Genomic DNA, 23,718 nt, shown 5'->3' with positions numbered 1-23,718 from the left:
CACCTGTTCTTCAGCCAGTCCATGGGTTCAATGAGACCCCATAGTAGGAGACCTCTCTGTTATCTCATACTCCTAGGCATGGTGTATCTGTTGTTACAGCTCTTGGTACAGGGCAGCTAAGTAGTTGGTGTTTGAGTGGACACAATCTAGATTGAATTGGTGCACAACGATTAGGGATGCCTGTACTTCTGCCTGGTTGTCACTGGGGGGTGTTTGTGCAGGTCTGGCCCTTATTTGCTGGGTTCAGCCATGCTCCTACAAAAACAAGGTGAAGGTGGAATGCTTGAATTATCTCTCAGCCACTGGCAATCACTCAGGTCACATCCTAGTCCATCGTTTTTTCCCCACCATGCCATCTCAGGCTGGACACAGCCATTTGCAAATCAGTCTTGACTGCGCCAATAGAACTAATTCAGCCCAAACTGCCATGTTAGCCCCTCCCTGAACTGGAAATCAAGGAACCCAAACCTGGTTTCACCATGGTTAAGGCTCATCAATCAGGGTGAAACCGATCCTTGCTTATTTTCAAAGCTACAAAGATTCAGCACAAAAAAATGCAGAGTTAGAAAACAAAAATTAGTGTCTCAGCTGGTAATGAAGATGATTGTCAGCGGAAAAAAGGTTCTTAGAGACATACAGTGTCACATCAGGATAAATTATGGAGTTTATTTGGCGGAATGACTCTGTTCTGATAGAAAATGGACCTCTGAATGATTGCTCCCCCATTGTAGGATTTCATCCAGGATCTGCATAGTGTAGGGAAATGGAGTTGCTCTCTAGATGTGGTTATCAAAAAATGAAAATAGAGCAGAAGCCCCTTTGCAAGAACAATAAAATTCATTAAAAAAAACTAAGGGTCTGATTTAGATATTGGCAGATGGGTTACTCCACCACAACGGTGACAGATATCCCGCCTGCCGATCGAAATCCTATTATATTCTATGGGATTTAGATTACAGCAGATGGGATATCTGTCACCGTTGTGACCCATCCTTCAATGTCTAAATGGGGTCGTATGTACTGGCTCTGATGTGCTGCAACATTTAGGCCCTCGTTATGACTTCAGTGGACAGAAAAGCAAGTCTGCCGAAGTTCCGACAGGGAGGCTGCCTCCCCGCCAGGACCATTACGAGTTTCCCGTTGGGGCAGCGGGGGGAAACTCAGTTTCTGCCCAGTAGCCCAGCAGTAAATGGCCTACAGCATTGTATTCAGCTTGTATTAGAGCCAGCGGCAATGCTGTAGTGCGTAGTGTGTGCCAGCACCCATCACAATGTTCACTGTCTGCTATGCAGACAGTGAACATTGCGAAGGAGCCGGCCAGGGGGTCCCTGCACTGCCCATGCCAAGTGCATGGGCAATGCAGGGTCGCCCGGAGTCACCCTGCAACCCATCTCTGCCAGCCTTTTCATGGCGGGATTACTGCCATGAAAGCGCTGGTGAAGAAAGGTGTTGTAATCACTAGGGAGGCACTGTTTGCAGTGTTGCCCTGGCAGATTAGGACACCAGCACCACCAGACCGTCGCTGGTGATGAAAACTGGCGGTGCTGGCGGTCCGACTTTGGCACCAACACCGTGGCTGTAATGTGGAGGTCAGCCCGTGTTAAAGAATAAATTGGTAATGAACTTGAAATAGATACACATCTACAAATATGGTTCTGCTTAGGCAAACTTTGCGAACATTTCTGAAGGGTAGTAAAAATTTTATGAACTGCACATATAAATTGAAAGCCAACTGAAGAACATGAGAATTCACTGAATATATCAGTAAGTGGATGTAATTTATAAGACATGGATGGATCCAATAGTGTACAGTTTGAAATCAATTTGTAAACAAACAGTAGAGCGGTCATGTACATGGTTAATTCAGCAAGATGGGACAATTGTGAGTTGTGTGAAGGACATACTCTACAATGAGCAAAATAGCTTATCACAAAATCCTCAACGGGTCACCAACAACTACTCTTATCTGCATCTTGAGCAAAGTATGGAACTGCTTTTATAACCACAGTAGCATAAAATGCATGAATAAGATTAAACAAATCTTGGCAAATAGAAACCTAGGATAGTATGAGGATCAGGCAAGCAAAGGAAATGTGAATCATAGAACGTTTCCCAGGAATGGATAAGAGCAGTTAAACATAACAGTCAGCCCCACAACTAGTATCAACAAAACATAGTACTACTTGTTTCAAGGAAAGCCAATCCATGAATGCAAATTCAAGTGTAAGGTCATTCAGAATCAGGAGGAACAAATAGTCATGATCTAGAAGTGTCAATGAACTTCAAATAGACTTTCTCACACGTTTAAGCAACATGGCAATTCGGAACCTAGAAATGAGATTTATTAAATCCAGCATACATCATGAAACATTTTCCATGATAAAGGACTTTTTTTGGATTTCTACAGGCATTAGGGCACCAAATTCTAGTGGCTAAGATGTTATACTGGGGCACTTGTATTACTAGCTTTTCAGTTACCTTACCAGAAGCTATTCCAGTAGTTTGTTTCTTTCCTCTCATTGTTGAAATAATTTTTCTGATAAATGCGTATGTATCTTTTTTATGCCTTAAATCATAACACTCTTTATTATAATTTTCACTTTAAAAAGTGGGTCCCTATTATTTATTTATCTGTGTGAACGACTTAATAGTACAATTATATCCCCTCTGAATTATTGAAGACTGGTCAAATTAAGCTATATGGACATTTTTCATATGGGTTGTTTGCCTTTCTTGAGTTTTTCAAGGGATTCTTTGGTACAGGAACCACAATGAAACACATTGTAAATGGGGTCTTATCTGTAGAAAAGAAAGTGGAAAGTTTGATTTTTCTATTTACTCCTGCGATGCCTCTCATATTTATACACTAGTGCTATTATATTACTGAAACATATTTCATACTTAAATATAGATTAAATAAATGTTAATTAATATACACATTTAATAAATGATGTCTTAACTAACTTGTAAAAACACTGCTGACTCTCTCAAAGATTCCACATTACAAAACAACAGGACAAGTTATGTTTAATAAATTTGATCTCACTACACATATATAACTCCTTTTGCTTGTTATGAATAAATACATTTAATTATAACGTCTGTACATAAATAAACACATGGTTGAAATCATTTGTGCAGACTCAACAAGTTCAATATGTTATTTTGTGATCATTGTTAAGGAAAGGGCGGAGTATCATAGCTTTATTGAGTTTTATTTCTCATGAATCTTGTTCCCTTCTCACACTCACCGATAATAATAAATAGCATGTTACATGCAGAATCTTTACCTATTTATTAGGTTTTAGGTCTCGATCTTTGTGTAATTAACAGAAATTCCAGCTTGGTGGCCTTTGGAAGAAAAGGTGCTCACAGTTAGAACTCTGAAATATCTAACAAGGTATATTGTTCTAAATCATTAACTCTCAGACCAAATACAAATATTAATATATGTGATCAATTGTCCCTCTACCTTTTTAGTAAATTGGGTTTGACAGTTGCCAAGATTTCTATCCAATTCATTTGTGTCATACGGGCTTAAGTACCTTGAACTATCTGGGGATAGTGGGTAAAAACAAGGGCGGAGCTAGTCATTAAATATGATAGAGGTATCCAATAAATAGGATTAGACGCCAGTAATTAGAAGCATTTTGCAAATGGAATTATACATCTTAGAACTTAATTTAATTACATATGTGAAAATCAACCAATATGCCTGCAACTGGATCTTCTATGAGCAATTTTTAACTGGCCAGCTGGAATTCTTATCAAGGGAGGGAGTGATTTTTCATCGCTGCCCATTTTTTATTGAATGCATGCACTGGACATCTGTAAAGTGAATAGAATGTGGGAAAGCTTCTTAGTTTAATGTTGATTTTGTCGCAGAATCTCTCTTTCACAGATGACTTTCACCCGAATGTCATTAACAGCTTTGCATTGAGACCACAAATGTTTCGGAAAGTACCATTTTGTTTTCATCAGCTTTAAAAATTAGTGTTCCACTTGTTTGATCAGTAGTAAAGAAAATCCTGTACTTGACAAAAAGGGTCAGCTCATTGGCAACAGGAGCATAATATTACTGTACTAGTCACTTTCCAAGTTGCTTTCAATTCTAATGATCATGCAAAACCACACATTTTCTCATTCATAAAATCCCTGTAAGGATTAAAGTGAGAAAAAAGGTATAGAAGTCAAGACAATATATTGAAGTAGGCTGGCCATTTCCACGTGTACATGCAATCATGTATGGGAACATGCCTGCATCAGTAGTGGAACATGAAATGCTTGTATGCATTTTGGCAGAAGTGTTAGGTGATATTGCCTCTCTCTATACATCTGTCCTATATTCCACTCAAGCTGTACAGTTTGCAGTTGTCATTATATTGGCTTTGAAGAAGTGTGTGATATAGCGGGCACATAATTCTCTGCGCAATCTTTGACTAAAGTGTCCCATCATAAAAACAGTGGTATCGCTTCACACTATTTAAAAAAAGTGTGTAAAAGCGATAACACAATAAAAAACTGTAGTAGTGTTTGCACTGGTACATGTTAAATAAGTTGGGATACATTGCACAATATATATGTGTTTCCTATATGTAACTTTTCGTTTCTATATGTGGTACTCAGTGCCAAATATTGTTTTAGAATAAAAACGGTGTTACATATTATCATAAATCTACTACAGTTATATTTTCTAAAACATATTGTTACCTAATGAGTAAACGTATTCCCTTAAAATATTTGATTGTGATAGACTTTTAGTCCTATCATTTGCTTACATGTTTTTTTTCTATTTAATTAATGCAAAGAATTCCAACCTTCTAACAACAGTTTTGGTATTATTATTTTTACCATCATTGCATGTTTCTGATAAAATGTGTTTCTTTGCTTGCCTGCCGTGTTTTCTCTTGCGTGCTCTTTCAAGATGACAGTTGGTGAAAATGGAAAGCCAGGGGTAGGATGAATATTGTGGTGTCCTTTGTTTCCACCTCTCTGTGAACATTTCCGTACAGTATCAAAGCACTTCAGCTGCTAGTTGTTTTTCGGTGTTTCTGGTGTTGTTTTTATACTGTATTTCCTTGTCTGTGAATTTGTCACTTACCTATGCATGCTTTAAGTCTTTGATTATGTATGTTTTTATTCATGCATGTGTTCCTCTGAGATTCATGGAATTGGAAAGCAGAGTCTGTGGGTGTAATCATCAGCTTAAATCATACAATTTCTGGCACACTATAGTAATTAAAAAGAAGTTCGACCTACATGAAATACGCACAATGCATTATTTATTTATATTCAACACCAGCTCAAGGGGGCGGGGGGGCGTTTATTGCCTGTATAATGCAGTGCAGACTAAGGCCCTAGAGGTACTAGCAAATTAAACAACCTTCTGGCTTGCACATATGCCTGTAAGAAATTAAATAGGTGCCTTGGACCCAATGCTTTGAATGTCAGTGTGTAAATCTGGGATGGACCATTGGCCTCCACTCTGTGTAATAATATAATTAGCTGTGAGAGACCTTTTCAATGTAAAGTCCAGCTTAATAACTAGAGAGATGATCTTTCCATCCATATAATCATCAAATTGATGTGTACGCCTTACTGTTATATATGAAACTTATAGGAAGGACTTTAATTCTATTTATAAGCTCATCAATTAAACATTTGCAAAAGCTGACAAGCTACCCATAGTTCTTTTTCCTCATTCCATTGTTTGTCTGTGAGACACATCTTTCTTCCCACCAATTAGTTTAAGGTGCATTTGTTTAAATTTAACATTGAAGGCTCACGAAGCTGAGGAAGTGGTTCGGGTGAATCCAGAGCTTTCTGACAGACTAAAGAAGCTGGACAATGAAGTGTCTTACTACAGGGAAGAATGTAATAAAACTCAGGCTGAAGTTAACAGACTCAGAGGAATCCTTGAGGAAGTCGAGAAAGAGAAGATTGACAAAGATAAACAAATTGCCGAGCTAGAAAGGTAATTAAACGTTTTGTTTTGTAATAATTATAATTTGTTTTTTTTCGATTTTTGTTTAACTTTCATGGTCATATTACTTATTCACGATAGTCAAATCTTTCTGCAAAAAACGGAACCTCCTAATTTCCACCAAATTAAAAAATACATTAAGATGAAAGATTTATTTTATAATAATTCATTGAACACGTTAGTGTTACCACCCATTCTGGGTTACATTGTTTTTCATTCGTTATGCATGGCCACAAGCCTCTTAGCCATGTTTCAGGTTTGGACTAATAACTAGATCTCAGATTCTAGCTATTCACAAATAAAAGAGTGTCTATTTTTCACACTATTCTCCTCCTTTGTAAATTAAAGGGGACTATGCCTTTCATGGTCAGGTCTTCATTTTTAGATTTCGCTTGGCAGTCCATCTGAAGTCTGGCCTACTGCTTACAACATGCATACAGTGGGCTCTGGTCAGTTTCGTTTAACCTCTGATTTCTTGATGTGTCACTGATCACTCTTCGCCTATTCTTCTGAGCCATTATCAATCACATCTTGTATCAGCTCTGAAGATTATTTCGCTCTCATCATCATGGTTTTGGCCACAGGTTGTATAATTTCACCTTCTAGTAAGTTTTTTTTATTGCAGTACATGAAGGACTATTTTACTGCTGAAATTACCCTATTCCATCACTCATTTGTATGTATTGCCCAGAGAATGAAATGCTTCAACCCCCTCTGACTGAGAGTGTTTGAAAAACAACTGCTGTATACTGCCCTTACTTCCAGCACAGGTGGTGCAAGACAGCAGTGGCATCTGCACTCCCCAGTGCTAGGCACCATCCTGCTCATACAGCACCTTTACCTCCTGAGGTTCATTTACCCTGAAAGCGGTGCCATATAAAGAGCAGTGCCGTAACAGAGATCCTCAGTGCTATCTCTGCCTCCCACAATGTGCAGGTTGTGCTGCAGCTAATGTCTTGCCAGCACATGGCAGTCCCCCTGATGGTACTGCATGCTTCCTCCTCTATTGTAGCATTCTCCCAGTGTTGGTTCAACAATTATCCTAATTCTCCAGTAAAAATACACCAGTGATTTCCAATATTTTCACTTTTTTAATGCTTCCCGAGAACACTGGTTTCTGATGGTTTGGTTGGGGACTCGCTAACCTGGTGGTTGCTGATCTCCTGCCATTCTAACCTATGCGAGAGGGTACAGCTCCTGCTGGAGGATGCTATGTAAGAGCAACGCAAGCACCCCTGCCTAATGACTCTAGTTACAGCAACCGTACATTGACAAATATTTGAGAACAGGGGATTGCTCCTTTCATCTCCACTGTGGGAGGATGGCTGCCCTCAAGAGGAGGCCAACAACTTCTTGTCTATTCCACCAAAACAGCAAGTATGCTTGCATGTGTTAAGTGTGTTAAGTGTGCCATCACCCGGACAGACTCAGGTACTGCATTAGGCAGAGCCCTTTTGTGATAGAAATCTAAGTCCCGAGGAAAGCCACAGACCCAAAGTGAGAAAGAAGTTAACTGAAACATGTAGCCTCATTTGAAAGATGCCAGATTAACTAACATTCCTGTGCATCACACTTAACCCCTTAACTGCTAGGCCTATTTCCCCCCCCCCAGTGCTGAGCCCTTTTTTTGGCTACTTCAGCTAGTTTGCAATTAATCTTGAAAATCTTTTTTTCCCACATAAGGTAGCCACACCACATTTGTGTCCTTTTTTCCAACATCCTAAGGATTCTAAATGCACCCAGGGTTTCTGGATTCCCATGGAGGGGGCTTAGAAAATGAGCAATATATAGCTACATTTTGAGTTTTTGGGGACAAAATAGGAAAAAAGCACTCCAATTAAAAGTGTCTGTTTTTTCCCCTAAAAATGACACCAATGAATGGTTTGCTGTGCTAAAGTCACCATCTTCCTAGCATTTAGGAACATGCAGAGCTGAATTAAAAAAATGAATTTTTACCATGGTTTTGGCATTTTTACAAATAGGTTTTGGCATTTTTTTGTGCCCTCAACCCATTTCCAATTTGTGCTGGAAACCAGTGTGAAACACATGGGTGATCCAGGAAAGCTATAGATTTCTGAAAAGTAGGAAAAATGATCAAAGAAACTAACTGTTGAAATAAAGAAATATTAAAAGTGAGTAGGAAAAAATGGCCATTTGTGACAATGATTTCATCTGTAACTTCTTGTCACATTGGCTGATTTACAAATGCAATATACCATTACGTACACTGGATATAGAGTACATAGGGTTTGTAGGCTCTCCAAGAACCCAAGGCTCCCCGAGCTAATAACTGAGCTGCACCATACAATGTTTTTTCTTTGTATACCGAGCATAGGCCAAATTTTATGGTGAAATATGTAGAGTGAAAAGTGGGTATCAAGAAAAACCTATGTATTTCTGAAATGGGCACAAGATATGGAGTTTAGGAGCGGTGGATATTTGTACATCTCTGAATTTGTGGGTACCCATACGAGCATATGATTAAGAGGGCTATTATTCAAATCGTCTTATTTCTTACATGCTGCTTACATTTGGAAGCCACAAATTGGTAATAGGTGTTCTACTATTCTATGATTCCATATGTCTTTTGATAAAAATGGTTCCTCATTTGTGTGGTTACGTCTCGTGCCCACTAGAGAAAACAGCCTAAAACCAACATGAACACATCACATTTTTCAATTCAAAACTGACAGTGTTTTCCATTGTGGGTAGCTGTGAATTTTGGACCCTAGCTCAGCAGACACCTTAAACATTGACTAAAAAACACATTCTCCTCAGATTTCTGTGATGGGAAGTTCTGGAATTTGCAGGGAGCCACAAACTTCCCTCCACTCAACATTCCCCCAAGTCTTCTAATAAAAATGGTACTTCACTTGTGTGGGTAGTCCTAGTGCGCGCGACAGGAAGTGACTCAAAACGCAACAAGGATGCATCACATTTTTCCACTCACAACTGACTTTTTGCAAAGTGGGTAGTTGTGAATTTTGGGCCCTAGTTTAGCTGGTACCTATGGAAAGCCAGAAAAACTTGCACATTTTTGAAAACTACATACCTGGGGGAATCCAGGATGGGGTGACTTGCATTGCTCTCACCTCTTTTTTTTACCCAGAATCCCTTGCAAACCTCTGACTTTTTTCAATACAAGAAACATTACATTCATGACCAACTTCCATCATCTGTTCTTCCATGGTAATACCCTACCAACCTATCATCACAGAACCATATCCATGACTACTATACAACCTTTCAAGGGGTTTGTCCAATAGCCCAAATCTATACCAAGAATCTGGCAGAATTATTGTCACCCTTCTCAATCCTCGTTTAAATACCAGGTCATTTCACGTATTCCCAGTCGTTCACTACAGTGATTTGCACCACTTCATAGTACCTCTGCACATTCAGCAGTGCAATACCTCCTTTGTATTTCGACCTCTGAAGGACTCGCATGGCTAATTGAGGTTGCCTGCCCTTTGTGAAAAAGTCTCTGGTATTTTAAAGGGGTTGTTCTGAAGTATACATAGGAACCTTAGGAGGGCAACCATTTTGAACATTGCCCTTTTCCCTAGCAAGGAGATCAACAGTAATTCCCAATGTTTCACATCTTGCTCCAAGCTTTTAAGCAGGTTTTCCAGGTTTGCTCTATAGTTCAAATCTGGACTTTTAGTTATCCAGATCCACAGATATTTAAACTGCGACTCCTCCACCTGCAGCAGCAGCATGCGTGTCACTCCCTAGTAAAATTCCCTATTGGGAACAATAGTGATTTCTCCCACCTTATGGCGAAACCCAAGTGTTCCCCAAATATATGGAAGATGTCCTGCAGTCTGTCCAGAGACTGGGTCACGTGAGAAAGATATAGCAAAATGTAATCTGCATACAATGAAATGTGTTAGTCTGCACCCCATCTTTTGAGCCAGACCTATGCCGGTGCATCCACATTGACCCATGCCACCAAACCCTTTATGGCAAGGGCAAATAACATTGGCAAAAGCTGACATCCTTGTTGCATGCCCCTTTACATTCCAAATTCCTGCAAGGTGTAGCCGTTAACCTGCACCCTTGCCAAACGTCTGTCATTCAGAAGTTTGAGCCACTGTGTGTTTAGGCCCAAATCCAACCTTGGCTATTACCCTGAAGAGATAGGTCAAGTCCACTGAATCAAAAGCTTTATTTGCATCTAAGGATGCAATCGCCCTGCCAAAAGGCGAGCTTCAAACTGTCTCCAAGTTATGAAGCAGTCACCTAATATTCAACTTAATTGAAAGACCCTGCAAAAATCCATTCCGGTCTGGGTGTACTAATTCTTTCACCACCTCCCTCAGTCTGTTGCCCAGCAATTTAGGCAAAAACATAATATCCACATTCAACTATAAAATGTGTTGATACAAGTTGCATCTTTATGTGGGTTTACCTGCCTTTAGGATCAGAACTATTGAAGTGGCATGCATATCATCAGGGAGCTCTACCTCCTTGAATGCCATCACATACGCTGCATGTAAAGGAACCAGCGTCTATCTCCACAGCCTCCTAAAGAATTTAATCAGAAATCCATTTGGTCTTGGTGCTTTCCCAGGTTGCATTCGACCCATAGTGGAGAATACTTCCTCCACAGAAATATCTATGTCTAGGAGTCTCACTTGGGCTTCCCCAAACTTTTCATGGGTCAATAATTTATAAAATCTAAGACTTCCTACTCAGGCACCCATAATTGGGAGTTACAGAAGTACTTCAAATGCTTAGCACACTCCTCCGCTATTTTACTGCTTCCACTCAATCATGGTCCCAGAAGTTAGTTGTTTTTAATTCCATATCAGTCATGCTAGCTCTTTCTTTACTACCCAACCACACAAGCAATTTACCAGTTTTGTGCCCTCCTTCGTATATTTGTTTCTGCTTCACTAAATAAGATGTTCTGGCTTCATGTTTGGCAACTGCCTGGAATTCAGCCCAGAGCAGGTTTACCTGAGAGGGTTAAGGTCTCTATGTACTCTCTTTTTAGCTGGGTCAGTTACCCCTCCAGAATAGTCTATTTGGCTTGTTTCTCCTGCCTGTCTCCTATCTCCCTAGTGATGATGGCACCCTTTATGTGGCTTTATACACCTTCTACAATGTGACTGGGTTTTCCACCAACCCTTGATTTTCTTAACAGTAATGTTTGGATACTGTATCTAATTGTTCAACCTCCTGCTTATTAGTGAGGCACCACACCTCCATCCTCCACATCCCTTTTGGTCTGGGTGCCTGAATAGTTAGTGTCACCATTAACCGAGAGTGGTCACTGATGCTCCTAGCCAAGTTTCTAGCATTGCTAAATCTAGTGAGGGTGTCACCCATAGTAAAAAGGTAATCTAGACAGGAATGCATGTTATGTACTCCAGAATAAAATGAATAATCTCTCTCCTCTGTGTGGAGAGTCCTCTGCACATCACACACTTCCAGTGCCACATACAGCTCTCTACCTTCCCTCTAGTTCTGGGATTCCTCCAATCCTTGGCTGAATCGAGTACTTGATTAAATTCCCCTCCCAGTAACACCAGCGCCGGTGGAGCTTCCAAGAGAATAATACCCACTTTCTGCAATATATCAGCCTGTATTCTGGGGGTCGCTTAAACATTAGCCAGCAATATCTCCTCACCATTGTGTCCTCCCAAAAGTGCCATGTAGCACATGTGTCTGTCTATGTACTCTTTATGTGGAACGGGAAATTTTCCTAACCAGGATCATACCCCTTGGGAACCTAACGTGTATTGTGCCTGTCCAACCAATTTATATTGCCCCCTTTCAATGCTACAATGTTGTACGCCCTTTAAATGTGTTTCTTGCAAGTAATCACCATTGTGTTTAATCCTATTCATTGCCTATAGTACCAAATACCTCTCTACTTTATTGCCCAGACCATAAACATACCATGTCAATAGTTTCAGTGACTTGGGCATGCTAAGGCGGGTATCATTAGTTCTCCCCTAACTGTGTTTGAATCCCCGTGGATAACTTAACAAAGGATCCACCCTGCCATAGGTGTGTTCTGGTGTTGTGAAAAATCCCTAAACTCTCCCCCTACCCTATGTTACTGTGCAGTGATTGTTGAACTAGCGACCCCTGCTTGTCAAGGTATGTGTAAATCCCGAACAAAAACTAAACCAAACAAACATATGCAGTCATCACTGAGGCAGTCCATGTGTCAATCTCTCACTGCAGATTGTCCAACTCAATGAGACACCGCCGCCGGCCGGATCTCCTCTAGCCCAAGTGTTCTGACATCATGGGTGTCACCACGGGTAACTGGTCATATTCAGTTTCATGCTCAATATCGGGTCATTCTGATTCACTACTCTCTCCTTCTGAAGCAATAGGTCATCATCTGTTGTTTGTGAGAACATCAGAGTGTTGTTGTATCTCCTTAACTGTCTTTTCCCATGCTGCTTTCACTTGTTCCTTGGTGGGGGAGGAGAGTTGCTCCCCCCTTTTTTGCTGTGCCATAATGGCGCTAGTATCCATCCACCATCTCTTCCACCTCCAGGCGGTGGGCCCATTAATATGCCCCACTGTTCAAGCCTTGATCAAGCATCTTTTGTGGTTAGGAGGAACTGAACTTTTCATTCATGCTCATCTCTCAGCTTTGCTGGGTAGGTAAGTGAGTACTTGAGTTCCAATTGTTGCAGAACTTTTTTAACTGGAGTAAATGCCCCTCACTGCCACTGTACTAAGTTTGTGTTATCTGGGTACAGGTGTACTTCATGCCCATTTATCTTCCAGGGTCTGTGTTTCCTTCCTGCCTGGAGAATGACATCCCTATCTCTAAAGTTCATCCATCTCACTATGATCAGACCTTGTGGTGTAACTGGCTGTGGCAGATAAGATGGCATTCTGTGCACCTGTTCCACAGAAAATAATCTGGAATGTTCACCCTGTAGGACAAGCTTTCCCTTTCAGTCCTTAACAAAACGTTTGTTATTCTGTCCCTCTGATTTCTCTGGCACTCCAATAATTATAACATTATGATGACAGGACCTACCCTCTGCATCCTCCAATCTATTCCTCAGTAGTCTCACCCCCTTCTCCATTATCCCATATTTCTTGTTAAGATCCTTGACTTGTGGCAGACTCAGTTGGTCTTCCGACTCCTTAACCCGGTCGGCTAACGTTTTTAGGTTCTCTCTCAACAGGCCCACTTCACTCACCACCACCGCTATTTGGGTCTCCAGTGATGTTTTGGTATTCTGCACTGGTTGTGTTATGGTTGCGGTATCTGCAGCAAAGGATGCACTATCGCCACCTGACTCAGGCCTCTCCATCCCTATGTGACCAGTCCCTTGGTCTGGGGGATTCTCCTTTGTATTGCATGGACACATCATCCTTCAGGTAGGTTCTCTCCCCCAGCTCTTAAGATCATGAACCAACCTGCGTGTCAAGCGTGGAACGTTCTCTGTTGAGCCCTACCCAGAGTTCATCCGCCAGGTTCAGTGGTCACTCCACTTACAGATTTGTGGCACTGTGACGCCCTCTGTACTACATCTGAGGTTGCAATACACTTCCAGATGTGAGTCAAGCGTGACCTCCAGGTCTTGTACACACCTCTTGGTTCCTGCATGTGGTCTTGACTCTCAGGTATATGCAAAGGAGCACTAGTATTTCTCAATGCAGACAGATTTTGTCAATATAGTTCCAAAGTCTATTTCCCCTGAGTGGGAGTGAGAGCATGGAATTTTGGACTCTCCCCTACAGGACCTAGTGCTGTTTACACTAATTTTGCCTCCTTTTCTTGATGGTAGCATCACCAGTGCCAGCAGTATAATCTCCCAGGGTCCAGCATGTCATATTTGTTCTTTGTTAGCGGCAACCCTTAAATCAGCAGGTCACGCCACTCCTACCATTTTCACTGTTCTTCCTGCTCTCCCTAGGCTCTGCATCATAGCGACCCAGCTTTTAACCTTCATCCTCAGCAAACAAGGGAAATAAAGATATTACCACCTTAATCCATCTCTTTCCCTCCACCATTCATTGTTAACATAGTCCTTCAGCTCCTCCACTATGGACGGGTGCCATGTTTTGCTCCCAGGCCTGACTCTCACGGCAATACTCCTACCTCCAAATCTCCACTGGGGACACTGCCGCTTCCTCTACACACCCCAGTAATCCAGCCCATCGGTGCAGCAATCTCTGGTCCTGAAAAGGTCTTATAGCCACTGGGGTAGTTTATTTCTATCAGCTCCAGGTGGGCTGCAGATATTGCTCCCAGCCAGTTGGTGCAGCAATCTCTGGTCCCGAAAAGGTCTTGTAGCCCCTGGGGCACTTTCATCCTAACTCAACAGTTTTTTCTTTCGGGTGGTAAGGGCGGTGGGTAAGGCCAGCAACAGTGCACCGCTCAGCAACTGCACTCACCGCAGACCACGGCTGATCACAATTGCCTGCTGAAGTCGATCAGTACTCTGCAGGGTGCATTTTAGTTTCATGTCACTGCAGACATCGCAGCTGCTTTTCTCCACTGTTTAGTGTCCAGTTCGGGGTGTTGGGCCACAAACGTCTTCCCCGCATTGCAGGTTTGCAGTGCCCCTGCGGCACAGTCGAGAAATCGTTTGTGCAGAATATTTTGACTACAGGGCTGCCACAAGGCTCAAGAGCTCTGAAGATCATGTCCTGCTACATGGATGGTTAGGCCAAGTCCCAAAAACATCGAACTTTGACTAAAAAACACACTTTCAATTCTAGAATCTGCAGGGAGCCACAGATTTCCTACCACACTGAGTTGTACCCCAATAAGAACTCTACCCCAGTTGTGTGGGTGGGTCAAAAACCACAACACAAAAGCTGTAAAGCTCTACATTGATAGAATAGCTAAATGGGTGGCTGTGATATTTGGGCTCATGCTGTGGTGCCACCCATGCAAACCTACGAACCAAAGTCATTTTTGATAACTAGACAACCAGGGGTCCAATTGTGGTGTGCCTTGGGTTTCTTATTCACAATGCACTGCAAACCTCAAACTTTGCCTCAAACCACACATTTTCTATGCATTTCTGTGATATGGAAACCTCTGGAGTAAGGAGGAGTCCACAAAATTGCTACCACCCAGTGTTACTTGTGTGACTGGGCCTTCTGCCCACAACCGAAACAAATCAAACCAAAGTCAATGGGAGCCCTTGTGAGAAGACCACCACTTTCACTACTTTTGCTTATGTCAGAGTGGGAATAGTAAATATAACCTCACCAAAGTCTAATACTTCCTCTGCTTTTGATTATGTTGGTGCAAGAATAGTAAATTAAACCCTTCCAAAGTCCAAAACTTTTCTTACTGTTGCTCAGATGGAGTGGATGTAGTAAACCTAACTCCTCCAAAGTCCAATAGTTTCCCTGCTATTACTTAGAATGAAGTGGGAATAGTAAATAAAACCCCACCAAAGTCCAGCATTTTTCCTTCTGTTAAATATTTCGGAGTGTGATTAGCAACTCTAACCATCTCCATAGTCCAACACTATTGCTGCTTTTCCTCACATTGGAATTGGATCAGAAAGGGACCACTCCAAATTCCAACACCTCCCTGCTTTTGCTCAGATTGGAGTGGGAATAGTAAATCTAACCCCCTGAAAAGTCCAACACTTTCCCTGCTTTTCCTAACCTTGGAGTTGGAAAAGTAACACTGTCCACTCCAAAGTCCATCACTTTCCCAAATGTTACTTACATTGGAGTAGGTACTGTAAAACTGACTTACTGGATCTTCATTACGCTTTCTGTTAACAGTTACACCCAAGAAGAGTCTGCATAGTCACTCTGTGCCTATTTTTCACAGTCACGATTAAACCTCGGCTATATATATATATACATACAGAAGTTATGTATTCATTCTGTCCAGCTTTAAATGCCATTTTAAGATTATTGCCATTTTGAACAGTTAAATGGTCATCAATATGGGTGTTTCAAGGTTACCATGACAGCAGTAGCTATGCCTTTATCCATCTGTAAAGGGTGGGAGTGTTACTAACTCATGATCAAAATATCCATCTAAGAAATATTTTATCCACAATATTTACTATCACCATATCATCAAGGCAAGTATACAGAATTAAGAAAAGTATTATATACTTACCTTGACATCATTGTGGCTGCTAGTGTTATGAATGCAATATTTTGGCTGGTTGATTTTTCCAGTCACGATGTAGTGACATTACCAACCCCTCAGCATACATTCCATGAGTCTCCAGACAGTTTAACTTTTTGTAACTAAAACATACTGATTGACCTGGACCAGCAAATCAAGTTCGGATGCATATTGGGAACAACCAGGGCCTGCCATTGTAGCACTATTCAAAATATTTCTAGGAATCGGTTGTTTATTGTAACTTTGTAAATGGTATTCTGCCGTCAAGGACTCATACTATAGAACATACACAGAGATGTTTTCAACATCATATGAGGAAACCATTAGACTTGACAATTCTTCTAGACATGACTGAAAAGCAGCAAGCTAAATTGATTGGCTTCAGGAAATAGGACAGGGTAAGCTGTCGGGTACTTTATCAAATGTTCTTGTTTTCTGTTGGAAGAATTGGGAAAGCAAAGCCACCTTCAGGGGAACTAAAGTACTTAAGAAGACTTTGTCATAAAATTCATACTGACTGCTTTACCCAAACCAAGGGGCCGGTTGCATGCGAATTTCATCTATGCAAATTGTGAGCACACCGGACACAGTTGGTAGGAGGAGCCTGTTTTTAAGGCTCATTTGGAGTGTTTGAGCTGTTTGGGCCTTTAGACACCCAGAGGTTACTTGTGTGCAAACTTCAGCTACACACATTGACGGTAGACCGGAAGTAGTTGATAACCCAAACCCAGTGCATACAGCAGTCCTGGTTTCCACTGAAATCCTAGCACTCCTGTCAAATAAGGAAACTGAGGTAGCAACAGTACTTGAACACCCGGCAAGGAATAAAGTTTTAACTCATCAACAAGATAATGCCTAGAGTAGGGATGAATTTCAGACACAAAAGGACAGAATCCTTTGAAGGCATTAGTTTAAAATTTGCTGTCCATTGGTTCGCACTGTATATCCCCAGTGTAACCTTAACGGCATTTTTTATCTTGAATCATGAATGTGGTAAATTCCACCACAGAATTTTCATTCCTACAAGGAATTGGTAGAATATCAGCCCCTACATAATGCGCACATACTCGCACAGCACATCTTTGCAAAAATCTCTTTCCATTCTATGGAAACACATTTAACTAAATCACAGCAAAAACTTTTCAATTACCATTGCCTCTGCGAACCCCAAAGCCACTACAAATTAATTTGTATTGATGTCTGTAGTTATTCCAGCCCAACCTGTTTTTCGTCCTTAAGAAATTTACTTCCCTGCCAGAAATATGCAGTATATCTGCTGTGGATTTCAGCCTTTTTGACGTTTGTTACCTTCTTATCTACGACATGGGACAGTGGAAGTGACATCCCCCCCTCCTTCTCATCCCTGTTGCATCATAGGGTTGTCCCATTGTCAACATCCTTCTATTTGCTGCTGTGAAGCTAAGAGAAAGGTTTGACAAATATAGAAAGAACATATGCTTTTTGAACTTTGTTTACATTCCATTCCTGCCACTGCCTTCATGACCTCTGAGATAAAGGGCACTAAGGGAAGTGCCAAGAGTAACAAAGGACATTGCAGTGGTAGCAATTGTTACACATGTCTATTCCTAACTGATTTACAAAATCATGGAGTAATCCTGAAACATCTAAAAACAATGTAGGTTCAAACTTTTTCTACTACAGAACAATCTCAGGCAACTTGTCCAACTACAACCCATTCTCTGCCTAGTTCTTTTCTCCTTCACAAGTGAAATTCAGTAGGTGGCGTTGGGGTGCCTGCCAGGGCTGGGGGAAATTTCAATTTTACCTAAATATTTTAGTAACGTTTTGAAGTTTGACTCATGGCAAGGGTTGAAATGCGTGGTGAACTTTGAAGGATATCTTCCTCTTCTGAGGAAACCTATCAAACGTGAAGTTCCCCAATACTTGCCTGATGACTCAGATTTTCTAAAGTACATACATTTAACTGAGAATTTCTCTGAGATAATTTAGGCTCCAGAATAGCAGATCTAGGAAACAGAAAGAGGAAATCACTGCTCACTGTTTCCATTAACTTGGATTTTTTTAAATTAAATGTATGCGTTTTAGAAATGTTAGTCTCACATCTGTTCCACCTGTCAATGCACACTCGTGTGATATGGTCTTTGGTGTGTTAAATATTTGTGTCTATTTACCTCACTGTTTTTTATACATATTAGCTTTTGAGTAAAGTATGGTATGGTATAAGTTACTAAGTAATATTGCCTTCTCATAATATGATGTTTTTCATTTGCAGCTATGGGTAAGTACGATCATTTGTATGAAAACATAACTTAAATTATTGTTTGCATGGATCATTCCTCCGGGAGTGTTATTATTTTTTATAAAAATGCATGTTCAGGATATTTTTATTTAGTTAAACGTACTAACTGGGAGATGAGATGTTATAACGAGCCTGGGAATAAAACTGCACAGAAAGTAAAGTCGGTACAGTTTACCCAGGATATCGATTAGCTTTGTCCACTGACCAAAAGCCAGATTGTTGTTTCAAACATAATTCTTCACAGAATCCTAATTAAATTACAAACTTTAACATTTATGACTAGTATTAGAATATTAACTGGAAAGTAGTGTACTAATTTGCCTACCAGGAATTCCGTTTATACTATATACGTGACGGAAGTCATGGCGCACCGATAGCAACTACTTTTTCATCCGATGCAGTGGTTGACTTTTGAAACATCTTAATCTGATTGTTTCAATAACTCCCTTTATAAAAATGGCGCTTATATCAAAGAAGGGACAAATGCACGGCGAACTTTTGAGCACCTCGTCATTAGTGGTGTGCGACGTTTTTATCGCGCTAGAGAAGTCTCGCATGGATCCAAACTATTGAATTAACACTGAGCTTTCCGCTTTTCTCACGTCTGTGACCCCTGACATTTTCCGTGGGAGCTGGCCACCCATGTTTTCTCGCAAGTGTTAGTTGACACTGAAAATGGATATGTTGTTTTCCATCCAATTAACTTTAAAACCCTTTTCATCTCAATTTTGAAACTGGATGGATTTTTTTTCTTGCAGGGGACGTGAAAATCCCAGTTATTCAAGTGAAGATTTTGAAACTTGATGGATGTTGGTGATGTTTTATTTAACTGAAGACCAGGGCCGGTCTGGAAACTAAAATCTACCCTTGCATAATGACGAAAACAAGTTCCACACTGTGGGAACTCGCAACTAGAATGGGGTCATGGGTCTTTCTAGATTGAGTTATAGCACCCATTCTAGTCTGAAAGCAGCCATCGAGCCTCGAGACCACTTAGAACATGCTATAGAATGGTCAGTCCCATCCTGATGAAGACCCACCTGCAGAAAACTTTGCAAACGACAGTTGGTAACTGTAGTCCTTGTGAGATTTATGGAAGGCTTGCAAGAGAAGTTTGTAACTTCGCACACTCCTAACTGAAAGGATTTCAACATGGAAGAGCGCCTTGGTGACAATCACAAAACAAATATAGATTGGTAGCAAATACCTAAACTCATGGTTTTTATGCATTTTGCCCTTTTTGGGTTGCAGTCCCATGCATTTCAATGGTAAACATCATCTTTGCTGCTGTTCTATGTGTTCTTAAGTGTAATGCATGTTTTCTGCATGCAGGTTGTGCATTTAACAAACTTTGGTGTTATTGTAGATGGTACATGGTGTCCTATGGCTTTCAGCTCCAACCACGTTTGTCCTGAGTCCCCCACCCCCACTTTACCTGGTGGCATGATACTACCTCAACCTCGGACCCATACTTTAATCTACCAACATATGGGTAGCCTATCTTGCATGTCCTTGGAAAATGACTCACCCCTGCTCAGGCACTCCCCTTCTATGTACTGTCTGCTTTTCTTCATTGATAGTGGTAGACTGACATCCTCTGCCTGGTGCATTTGTTTTATATCACAATGTTCAAAAGCTCATCCTGTTGGCGTTGACTTCAAAAGACAAAGCTCATCACTGTTCCTTAAATAGAATTGGTGTACCAAAGAAGGCCTTTCCAAATTAAAAAGGCATAATCACTGTTTTTAATTAAAGCTTTGCTTCTGAAACTGAACACAGTGAGCTTAGGAGGGCATTCAGACGTTGACTGCAAAGCTGAAAATGCAATATTATGTGCGGAAAATGTTTTTGATACTGTTTATGATTCAAACGTGTCCAAGTAAACAGGGTGTACAAATATATACGTTAGAGTCAGATGTAGCCCTAAAATAAGGGTCCATCTCCTTCTCATTATATAACAATCGTAATACAGATTTCTCACAAACTATAGTCCTTTCCTCCCTTGACGAACCTCCACAAAACTTTGAAAAAACAGTATGGACAGCTATGCTTATGCCTTGAATGATAACGTCCTTGAGAGGCAGCCAAGGGTTGTAGGGTGCATCCATAAAAGTATTCCCACAGCAAGTGGGTTCCCAGAAAGTCTGCTGAAGTACTCAACAACTCTTCTGCATGCAGTCATACCTGATGCTATCAGTGAGGCCACTGATGATGGGAATGTAAAGTAGTTCATCTGCATAACAAGTTCCTTTGCATTCATAGGTATTTTTTGTATATTTAAGTCTAGAACAGTATTAAGTTATTGGAGTGTATCTGACTTAGGGACTCATTACAAGTCTGGCGGTCTGAAGAATGGGGGACCGGGCTTAGACCTCCAGCTCTGCTGCGGTCTTCTCACCCCGGGCTGGCAGACTGACGGTCGGCCCGCCAACCTTGTAATGAGGCCCTTAGTTCTTATTGATGATGTCCCAGTTTCCAAACTGATGTCTTTCCTACGGTCTGGTTGATTGAGCTTGCCTTTGTGGTGGTTTTCAAATCAGTCATACTGGATCCTTGTAGAACTCAGGACCTGATTTAGATCCTGTCAGAGGAGGTTACTCCATCACAAGCATGATGAATATCCCATCTGCTGTAGTACCATCTCATTATATCCTTTGGGGATCGTAATACAGCAGATAGGATATCTGTCCGACTGCTCAATTACAATCCTGGCGGGTGGACCCAGCAGGACTGCCATTCCCAGTGGGAACATGGTTCCCGACATGGTAAGAGCGGTATGAGTTGTACTCACTGCAGCCTTTCCATGACGGTTTCACCCGCATTGAAAAGCTGGCAGTGAGGGTATGCTGGGGTCCACAGGCGGGCCCCTGCACTGCCCATAACCATGGCATGGGCTATGCAGGGGACCCCCTGCCCAACACCCTCGGAATAACCACTGTCTGCTTTGCAGACAGTGTGCATTCCAATGGTGTTGTTCGGCTCCCTGTCTGCTACGAGATAACACTCAGCTCCTATAAGGGAACCGAGTGCTATCTCACAGGACTGTTGCTGCCGGTCTGACTGGCGGGACCACTCTATTACAATGTTTGAAATGGTTAGACCGGCAGGAACATTGTAATAGGGTGGCGGGACACCACCGTCTGCCCTATAAGTTTGGCTGTCCCACGTTGGGATCGGCAAACTCTCAATGAGGCTGCATCTTATCAATAGCCTATGACATTCCAATTTATTTAATTTGTGTGTGTTCCTTTTGTGAACAGATCTTCAAGACAAAAAAGTAATGTGTTGTCTTCTTTGCTGGAGTTTTCCCTGACCCTTTTTGTCATTTTTTATTTTTCTGCAGTCACCACCGACCCTTACATTTAGGTCCATTACTACAGAATTCTTAAACCACAGCCCCTTTAGTAGCATTTCAGTGAGCTGAATATTGTCGTGGTTTGGCTGTTACAAAAACGGTTGTCTCTGTTTGGGCTTCTTTACATATGCTACTGCAGACAGATGAGGGGTTCAACTGTTTGCTGCATGGGTGTCATCTCTGTTTTCAAGATGACTGCGATTGGAACACCGCAGCCACCAAAATAGGTTGTCAGTCTTTCTCAAATCACCACAAATTTGTAATAAAAGTGTTGCTTTGTGGCTACGAGCTTGAATTTCACATATGGTTATTGATTCATGTTAGCATAGTTATCATGGTATTACCAATGTATCCCCTAGCAGTGCTCCATGGGAGCATAGGGGGACTCTTTCATAAATCAATGGTTTCACCTACCTCCTTAGTGTCAAGTATGAGCTATTAACTGCTGCATGTATTAAATATATCAATCTACTATAGGAAGACGTGTGAAAAAAATAGTGCAAAGTGTTGAAATTGTGGCTTGTAAAGTTATGTGCTAATCCCAAGAGGCTCAATTAAACTGTCTGCAAATTTGCCACAAATTCTTGACTCATGCGCAGAGAAATTATTCAAGGCTTTTGCTTGTGCTGAAGGGTCTCTCTGAAATAAAGGGCTATTGAAAGAAAAACTTCAGTACTTGCATTTGATAAGGAACCTTCTTAATGAGTTTTCTATTCCTGAAAATGGTAGCTGCCATGCGTTATTTTAGGAATGCCTGTTTTGAGCTAAGGTATAGGCACTTGGTTACTCACAAAAGCCAACCAATAATACGTTGTATCTTTTCATAATATGCTAATGTGCATTGATCAATGCATGAAAATAACACTACTAATAACGATGATAAATACTAATAATATTGATCACAGAAATAATAATAAAAATAATGACAAAAATTGCAATAACATAAACAACAATTACAAGGAAAACAGCAATAAAAATAAGCATCCTACTAACAACACTAACGATAATGATATGTTTTAAGTAGCACTTCATAACACATTTCTGCCAGCTCTAAGTAAATAAAGGGTGCTATTTGGACCAATTTAAAGTTACTCAGTCTTCTTTTCTAGGTGGATTTAGAATTCTGAAAGCTCCATTACATTGTTAGGTAAAGGGAAGTGAACTGGTCTTTTCTGCACTGGCCTTAGAGCACTATTGTTGTGTAATGTAAACACTGCTAGAAAGTTCTTCACGGTGGCAGAGGGCTCCTTCAACACGGTGGCTCTGCGTTGATTTTGTAAAGTTTTATCTCATATTAGTTACAGCAACATCAACCAGCCTGTAATAGTAGCTGAATAATATTTATTCACAGCAGTAATATGCCACTTAAACGTGAACTGAATATTGTTATGCTTGTTTGGCACACTTATAACTTAAAAAATAAATAAAAAATAATCAACCATGCAACCACCATGGACGACATTTAGGGGTCGTCAGGGGTCTCAGCTGAGACCCCTGGCTTGACCTTTGTGACCCCTGGCATTACATATGGGACCCCTGGCTTCAGAGGTGTCAAAATCAATGCCAGGAACACAGGGTCCTCTCCTCCTTATGGGCATCAGTTGGGGCTCCACTTTTTGTTTCCTGTCAGTTTTGTATTACACTAGTAGTGAATAGTAACGCATTTCTCACTATTAGTGTAATAAAATGGACTACAATTAACTGGAATATGACCATCCCTTGCAGCTGAGGTAAGTACAAATGTTTTTAAATGTATTTTATGTGTGTGCTTGGGGGTGAGAGTGTGTTTATGATAGAGGGAGTGTGTGAATAAGTGTGTATGTGTAAGTATGTGCATGTGAGTGAAAGTGGAGGTGAAGGGGAGTGTGGTGCCACTTTTGCAACCCCTGGCATTTTAGTGAATTGACACCACATGACAAGAAACTTTGTAAATAATACTATGGGGAAGAGATCAGTGGCGGCCCGTCCTTTAGCGTGGAGGGGCCAGACCCCCCCACCTTTTG

The 23,718-nt window shown here is 41.1% G+C and overlaps 1 protein-coding gene across 2 annotated transcripts in view; it reads left to right on the top strand.

Moving 5' to 3' along the window:
• Positions 1 to 23,718, top strand: part of ERC2 (ELKS/RAB6-interacting/CAST family member 2) — a 2,244,592-nt gene that overhangs the window by 1,385,850 nt on the left and 835,024 nt on the right. For both annotated transcript variants that reach the window (XM_069206453.1, XM_069206452.1), the window contains 2 exons: positions 4,925 to 4,954; positions 5,781 to 5,974. In XM_069206453.1, coding sequence (XP_069062554.1) covers positions 4,925 to 4,954; positions 5,781 to 5,974 — 224 coding nt within the window. The remainder of the gene's footprint in view (positions 1 to 4,924; positions 4,955 to 5,780; positions 5,975 to 23,718) is intronic.

The sequence above is a fragment of the Pleurodeles waltl genome, chromosome 9 (assembly GCF_031143425.1).
Source record: "Pleurodeles waltl isolate 20211129_DDA chromosome 9, aPleWal1.hap1.20221129, whole genome shotgun sequence".
In the NCBI taxonomy this organism is placed as follows: Eukaryota; Metazoa; Chordata; class Amphibia; order Caudata; family Salamandridae; genus Pleurodeles; species Pleurodeles waltl.
Note: the sequence above shows the minus strand (reverse complement) of the source record. Positions and strands in the feature narration are given on the sequence as shown.